Below are 8,460 nucleotides of genomic sequence, written 5' to 3'. Positions count from 1 at the left end.
AATAGAATGATTATAATGCATGTCTCAGTTCATACGATATCTAGAATGGAGGAATATATGATCTCTTATCTTATGGATGCGTTACTAATAAGATCAGAGTTCGACAGCAACGATTGCCAAGCGGATTTTGAAGTCGTACTTGCAATTATAGTTATTAGACTTATCCAAGTGGGAGACTGTTGGATTATGTGTCTAAGCCCATAACTATAATTGGTATGTACTTGACCCGATACAGCATGGTCCATTTGGGTTGTAACACTCTGGAACAATTTGATAGGATGGATATTTGAGAAAGAGGTTATTTGTGATTTATTAATATATTATAAGTATAATATATTAATTGAGAAAACATATTATTTAATTAGTATTGATCAAGAATTAATTTGGAATTAATTTAATGATCAAAAAAGACTAATTAAATTAACGGGGACTGATTGTGTAAATCAATGATACATATGGTTTGGGCTATTGATCCATGATGGACTAAGCTTATGTGAAAGTCCATGAAATATTAGTCCATATGAATTATGGATCATAAGCCTAAGTGTAAGAGTTAGGGTTTGCTTATGACTCTTGGAATTCTACACTATATATGTATTCCTTAAAAGCCAAAATCGTGCACTAAGTGTTCTTAGAAGCCAAAAACGATTTTGTATCTCCAAACCTTTCTCTCAAATTCCTCCTCTTGCTCTTGGTTTGTTATAAGACATTTGAGGCATCACACTTGATCTGCTAGGCTCTTGAAAGACCAATTCCTACAAGCTACAACAAAGAGGTAATCTTCTAACTTACTTTTATGATTCATATGTCAAATTGTATGCTAGTTGTAGGCTTCATGCTTTGAAAATTTTTGTTGCATGTATAACTAGAGAAAACTTAGATCCAAAGCTAATAGGGTTGTATGTGCACCATAGAAGTGTTATAGTACACAAATCCCAACAAGACTAAGCTTGTCCAGAAGACATGTTCTGCTGTGAAGGTTGACACTGTGCAAGTTATCTGGTTTGCTGTTGCTATTGATTTCCTTTTCTTAACAACAAAGGACAATTTGCCTCTTAATGGTTCTTCTTCTTACAAAAAACGCACTCATCAAATGCAACCTTGGGACGATTCTGGTTTGAAGACTTAGGTCGTTGTGGAATAGCACAGACAACAAGAGTGGTTGTCTTGGGACCTTTGTTATCATGGGACTTGATACGAGTTTTTTCAGCAATCAAATCATAAACAACCGAATCAACAGTGGGAGGAGATGTGTAATGCAAGATTGATCCATGCAAGCCTTCAAAATCTGAATGTAATTCCATCAAGAACTGAACCAAACGTTGATCTTCATTTCTATCAATATAAGGCTTAAAATCCTTCAACTCAACGGGTTCTATAAGAGATAACTGATCCCAGAAATCCGACATAGCTGCATAGAATTCTTGAATACTGAGATTGTTCTGTTGGAGGGCTCAAATATCAAACTCTAACTGGTACTGCTTTGCAAAATTAGACTAAGTATACAACCTATCCAAGTGATCCCAAACCTCCTTTGTTGTTTCATACTTTGCCAACTGAGTACCAATAGACTGGATAAGAAAATTATTAATCAAAGTAATGATCTTGGACTTATCAGTCTCTCACGAATCCAATAAAGTTGCATAATTCTCAGCTTTGTCATATGTTGGTTTTTTCTTGTCACCTTTAGAAATTCCCCATGTACTCTTTCCTCGCAATAAATTCTTCATAAAATAACTCCAATAGGCATAGTTCTTGCCATTGAGTTGGGTACTAATGGACTAAGCAGAATCATCTTTCGGGGACATATTTCCAATAGCAGTAAAAAAACCCAACCGCAAATACAAATAGCAACAGCAACAATTAAGATCTTGAAAGCAATGTTGTGCCTACTACAACTCGACCCACAAACAAAAATAAAAATGATCAACTAAGCTCTGATACCATGAAAACTAACAAGTAAAAGACATAGAACGACTAGGGGTTTGTGTTATTATCAAATGAGAATTACACATACAATTAAACAGAAATGCATAATTTACAGACTAGCTAATTAGGGTTTCCTAGCTAATGGGCCAACATAATACCCAATATAAAATAAAGCCTAAAAGATAATTAGGCTAACACATGGACCCTTCTAACTATACACTGCCTCCGCCACTACAGATGATGTATCTTATAATTTTGCAATCACTGCAAGTATTTCCTATATTCAAATACACATGCTTTTGGAGTTGCTAATGCAAGTATTTCCTATATTCAAATACACATCCCTTTGTAGTTGCTCTTAGAGTTACGTGTTATTGTTCTTTCTACTGATCTAGATTCGTTGTAGTGGAATATGGATCAAGAGGCGGGTTTTTTTGTGAGTTATTTTCGTCAAGTTGAATATCTTACTCTAGTGGGAAAAGGTCTGATCACCGGGTGGAATAAGGCCATTCCTAGAAAATCTTATCCTATGGAGAGCTTATCTCGATAGGTTTCCTTCAAGGCTTAATCTGTCTAGGAGAAACCTCAATTTAAATTTCATACAATGTCCGATATATGCTAATGGTGTGGGCTCTTTGAACCACTTGTTTTTTTATGTGTGGTGTTGCTGTGGAGGTTTAGAAAGCGATTTAAAAGTAGTGTTGTATTTTTGTTTTGCGAATCTGCGAGTGTGGTCTATTTTTGAGTGCTTTCTTGGCTTGATAATGAAAAGTTTGTTCGATTTTATGCCCTATAGGCGAGAAGGAAGTGGAAAGTGTTTGTCATATGTTCCTTGAGTGTGACTTGGCTCTCGATTTATTAAATATTTATGCAGAAGGTGAAATTTTCCGATGCCTAGCCTTATTTCTTTTCAAGATTGGATTGACTGGGTTACGCTTGACTTATGTTTGTAAGGAGTTTTTGGATGCGCTTTTCTATACTTTTTGGTGGTTTATTTGGTGTTTTCAAAATTCTTTTCTTTTTGGTAAAGTTAAGCCAACAAAGTGTTTGTTGTTTGATAAGATGGTTTCGCAAAGTTATATTTGGGCCAATAGTAGGTGTCGAAAAACTAGTGTCAATGGGGTTGTCTGGTTACAAGATCCTATTTTGTCTATTTTGTCCATCTAATTGTTTATTTTGTCTAACTTCTTGCTATATTTCAATAATATATATGTTGTTCTAAAAAACAAAGATTGGAAGTGGTACGGATTATTACGCGTTGGATGCTATGGAGATTCGGGAATTCAATGTTGTTTGTCAATGGAAAAATACGAAACAACAATATTGTTGATAGTATTACTTTTTTGTTTATTGTTATTGTCATTTTAGAATACCTTATTGTAATATCAATTGGGTTGATTGGCTAAAAAAACCTTTTATAATTTTAGTTTGTTAGTCTAGTATGTTGCTTGACTTGTTCGTTTATAATAGTTGGTTGTTCAATACACGCTTTAATCTACGGTTTTTATCCAAACTACTACGTTCAAAAGTTTAAATTATATACATTTTGTAACTATATTTGAAGAATTGATGAGTTTCTAATAATCTAGTTATGATCAAACTTATATCATTATGTTATACATCATACATATATTATTTAATAATTTATAAGCCGACATTTTTTATCATTTACAAATTATATATACATAGTAATTCTAAGTATCTGGATGAACAGTGTTTTCTTTCAAATACGGATGACCATTTTTTTGTTAATTCCAATGTCTACTTTTCATTTGTTCCGCATTTCATTTCATTTGTTTCATGTTTGCCCATTATCTTTTCTTATTTCCTTTTTTCATTTGTTTCATTTGTTCCGCATTTCATTTCATTTTGTAACTATATTTGCCTGTGCTGATGTGCTGTCCTTCACACGTGTGTTGCTGTCCTGCCTTTTGACCATTCGCTGACCTTCCTTCTTTCTTGCCTTCTCTTCCGTCTCTATTGTTCTTCTACCGAATTCCTTTGCTTACTGATATATTTCCTTTTTTTTCCTTTTTAATTTGTTTCTTATGCCCTTTGTTGTTTACGCTTTGTTTCTTCTTCCCGGTCTACGCCTTTCAATTTTACGTATATGTGTGCAATTTTTGGTTGCTTTATTTTCGCCTATGTTTAATTTATGTTTCGCCTTTTTTAAAACCTTTCATTATGACTAAAGCTTCCAAGCGAAAATTGGCTGACGGAGTTTCCTCTTCTTCTGGAACATTTGTGTATAAATCACGTCGTTTGCAGCCGCTTATTGCTACAAACCCTTCTGTTCTTCCTGTTTATTATGACTGTGGGGATTGTGTTTGTGTGTGTGAATTCTGTGGGGCTTTATTTTGGCATGTGGAGAGGATACTTAATCTATCTCGTGTTAACCATCCAAGGTATAATCAGTGTTGTAAGTCGGGCTCAGTTGTCCTATCTTATCCTAACCGACCTCCTCCCCAAATTCTTGAACTTTATATGACTGCACGTTTTTTGGGTGATATCAGGGCATATAATAGCATGTTTTCGATGACTTCCTTTGGAGCTAATGTTGATGACGATATTAATAATGGCCGTGGTCCTTATGTGTTTAAGATGTCGGGTCAGATTTACCATCGCATAGGTTCAATGTATCCACAGGACACTAATGCTCCTAGGTTCTTACAGTTGTATATTTTTGATACTGAGAATGAAGTTTGTAATAGGTTAAAGGCGTTTACTTCTCCTAAGAAAAGTGAATTAGATGTTGCTATTGTTCAGGTCTTGATGGACACGTTAACTGCCCATAATGAATATGTTCGTACCTTCAAAATGGCAAAAGAGGTTGCTATGGCTATGAATTTAGAGTCTTATGCGGTTCGTTTGTATAGTGATATACCTGATCGAAGATATGGATTGCCGGCTCCCGGTAGTTTAGGATGTATAGTCACCGGTGATGATGTTAATTGTGGTAAGTTTGATATTATAATCCATTCCCGGTCAGGCCAGCCTCAACGAATTAGCAAACTCCATCCAAGCTATATGCCTTTACAATACCCGTTACTTTTTCCCTTTGGAGAGGAAGGTTGGTCTCCGCGCTTGAAATTACGTGATATAACAGGTACCGTTACACGGGCTTTAACTGTTAACATGTATTATAGCTGTCAGATTCATGCCCGTCGTGACATATATTCCCTTGTATTGAATTCATGTCGTCTTTTCCAACAGTATCTTGTCGATGCTTATACATGTATCGAACAAGATCGTTTGAATTACTATATAAATCATCAGGACCAGTTGCGCTGTGATTATGTTAGTGGTCTTTATGATGCGCTTTCCAAAGGAGATAGAGAGAGCCGTCATGTGGGGAAACGTATGTTCTTACCTGCATCATTTGTTGGTGGTCCGCGCTATATGTATAGCCATTATCAGGATGCATTATCGATTTGTAGAGTTTTTGGGAATCCACAATACTTTATTACATTTACGTGTAATGTCAAGTGGCCCGAAATATGTCGCTATATGGATGATCATGGCCAGCGAGATACTCATAGTAGGGCTGATATTATAGCTAGGGTCTTTGAAATTAAAGTGGGCGCTTTCATCAACTTTCTGAAGGACGATAAAACTTTTGGTGACGTTGAAGCATGTATGTATTGTTCTCATATATGTTAGATTTATTTCTGTTCCTGTCTATATTTTATACTAATATGTCATATTTTTTCTTGTCTATATTTTATACTAATATGTCATATTTTTTCTTTAATATGCAGACCTGTATACCATAGAGTTCCAGAAAAGAGGTCTACCACATTGTCATACTTTATTGTGGGTCGCGAAGCCCTGATAGGATTAAAGATGCTTCTGATATTGATAAATACATATCTGCAGAGCTTCCTGATCCAACGCTTGACCCACTTCTTTATCAGATAGTCACGAGTACTATGATTCATGGTCCTTGTGGATTACTAAATAGGCAGGCTCCATGTATGAAAGATGGTAATTGTTCCAAGCATTTCCCCAAACCTTTCCATGAGGTCACATTTTTTGATAAAGATGGTTACGCGCATTACAAAAGAAATTTTGTTATGCGTCATACGATGCAAAATGGAGTTGTTGTTGACAATGGATACGTTATTCCCTATAATAGAAGGTTATGTTCTCGGTTTGCTGCCCATATAAATGTAGAGTATTGCGGATGGAACATGATGATTAAGTATTTGTTTAAGTATATCTCCAAAGGTGTTGAACGTGTTAGATTTGTCATCCGGAAATCTGAATCGCCCGATTCCCCTGATTTAGGTGACAAAGTTCCGCCTTTAAATGAAATACAAAACTTTCTCGATGGCTGATACATTTGTCCCCATGAGGCTGCATGGAGAATTCTGAATTTTTTCATTCATCGTCGCCACCCGCCAGTACAGGTGTTACCTGTTCATTTGGAGCACATGCAGCATGTACTGTTTAGAGAAGACAGCAGATTAGATCAAGTTCTTGCAAATCCAGGTTTTGCTAAGACACCACTTATGGGATGGTTTCATAATAATGTAGCAGATCCAAAAGGTCGTGATCTTACTTATATCGATTATCCAAACAACTATAAGTGGGACAAGACATCTAAAGTATGGGGACGCAGGGTTTTAGAGTCTTCAAAAACACTTGGTCGTCTTGTATTTGTTCATCCGTCTTCCGGTGAGTTATTTTACTTTCGTATGTTACTTAGCCATCAAAAAGGATGCACTTCTTATGAAAATGTCCGTACAGTTCGCGGTCATGTTCATCCAACATTCTGAAGTGCATGCAATGCTCTAGGATTAATAGGTGATGATGTGGAGTGGATGACCGCCTTTACCGAAGCTTCTCTTTGGGCTACGTCTTCCCAATTAAGATCTCTTTTCTGTCACCTGTTATTATTTTGTGAAGTTAACACTCCTCGGTCTTTATGGGAAATAGGGTGGCGAAAAATGACGGATGATTATGTACACAAGCTGAAGATTGGACTTTCGGATGAACGCTTTCACATTAATGATGATATACTGCAGCAGCGCTTGCTTTTTGATTTACAAAATACGTTGCAGTCTTCTACACCTTGTAAATCTTTGGCTGATTTCAACCTACCCATGTCGTCTGCTACTAGTCTTGCTGTTTTGCAAAATCGCCTGCTTTTAGAAGAAATAAGTTATGACAGGAAAGCCTTGACTAGACAGCATACTGATATGGTTCAACAAATCAATAATGACCAGCTAACTGTTTATGACACTGTTATCAGTTCGGAATTGCAAAAGAAACAACTGTTGCTTTTTGTCTATGGACACGGTGGAACTGGAAAGACTTTTTTGTGGACGACATTGCTTTCGTACTTCAGATCGGTTGGAAAGGTTGTCCTGGCTGTTGCTGCGTCTGGAATAGCATCTCTTCTTTTGCCTTCCGGGAGAACTGCCCATTCAAGGTTTAAAATACCAATCGACCTGACAGAAAAAACAACTTGTGACATAAAGAAAAGGACGGCACTTGGAGATTTAATTAAACAAACATCAATTATTATTTGGGACGAGGCACCGATGAGTGATCGTCGTTGTTTTGAATATCTCGATCGTTCTTTAAGAGATGTGCTTGATTGTGACACACTACCATTCGGTGGGAAATCCGTTCTCCTTGGCGGCGATTTTCGTCAAACCCTTCCAGTGTCACCAAAAAGTACACGAGCTGAGATTGTTCGTTTGAGCTTACCAAATTCATATTTGTGGCCGCATTTTCACGTTGTTAGACTACATCAGAATATGAGATTATTTACTTCTAATATTGATCTAATTGATGGGTTGTCGATGCAAGGCTTTGCAGATTGGATTTTAGCGGTTGGTAATGGAGAGTTGGGGGACACAGATGTAAATGATCCACAAACCTCAAGTTGGGTACATATACCAGACTTACTTTTAATACCTCCTGGACAAAACTCACTGCAACTTTTAATATATTTTGTGTATGAAAACGAAATGTTGCACACCCCCATCACCTTCTGATCTCTCTGTTAGAGCAATAGTTTGTCCAACTAATGAAGCCGCTGATAAGGTTAACAACCTAATTATAGAAATGGCTAACGGTAACGAAAGGCTTTATAGAAGTACGGACGCCATGCAATCCAACGGCAAGCATACATCAGAACTAGAGGGGTTATAGTTTCATTCAAAATCTATATCAAATTTTTATTTTTTATTAAAAAATTATTTGAAATAGATTGAAAAATGATCAAAATTATACAACTTACACTATCAATATTTTTCCATGAAAAAAGCGTATAGCCTACACATTTATTATATACTCAAAATACAAAGTGGGGTTCAATATAAGTACAATGGGCTATCTAAAGATACTAGGCCAAGTATATAAATGTATTATGTAAACATACAACATAAATGTGATACAATAATAAATACACCTAACATCCCTTGCAGTCGGAACGAGAGGTTGAGAACGGACGTTCAGACTGGATCTGAAGTCAAGAAACATTGAAAATGGGAGCCCTTTGGTGAAGATGTCAGCATATTG

The 8,460-nt window shown here is 36.3% G+C and overlaps 2 protein-coding genes across 3 annotated transcripts; both read left to right on the top strand.

Annotated features, from left to right (window-relative positions):
• The first annotated feature begins 3,999 nt into the window (after window positions 1–3,999).
• Window positions 4,000–7,785, top strand: LOC145162509 (uncharacterized). 2 transcript variants are annotated; one of them, XR_013739148.1, is made up of 3 exons: window positions 4,000–5,563; window positions 5,688–6,606; window positions 6,679–7,785. XR_013739148.1 is itself a non-coding variant. In XM_079081632.1 (2 exons), exons 1-2 carry the CDS (start codon window positions 4,114–4,116, stop codon window positions 5,759–5,761), a joined length of 1,524 nt encoding a protein of 507 aa, XP_078937758.1. In that variant the 5' UTR covers window positions 4,000–4,113; the 3' UTR covers window positions 5,762–7,785. The 2 variants fall into 2 exon arrangements, 1 of the variants encoding a protein (XP_078937758.1); XM_079081632.1 differs by having other exon boundaries at window positions 5,688–7,785.
• LOC145163877 (uncharacterized) lies at window positions 6,879–8,160 on the top strand. Its single transcript, XM_079082626.1, has 2 exons — window positions 6,879–7,826; window positions 8,149–8,160. The coding sequence occupies exons 1-2, from the start codon at window positions 6,879–6,881 to the stop codon at window positions 8,158–8,160; spliced, it is 960 nt and encodes a 319-aa protein (XP_078938752.1).
• Window positions 8,161–8,460: the final 300 nt, after the last annotated feature.

This window comes from Lactuca virosa, chromosome 3, assembly GCF_052849685.1.
Source record: "Lactuca virosa cultivar CGN04683 chromosome 3, Lactuca_virosa_CGN04683_v6, whole genome shotgun sequence".
Lineage (NCBI taxonomy): Eukaryota > Viridiplantae > Streptophyta > Magnoliopsida > Asterales > Asteraceae > Lactuca > Lactuca virosa.
Note: the sequence above shows the minus strand (reverse complement) of the source record. Positions and strands in the feature narration are given on the sequence as shown.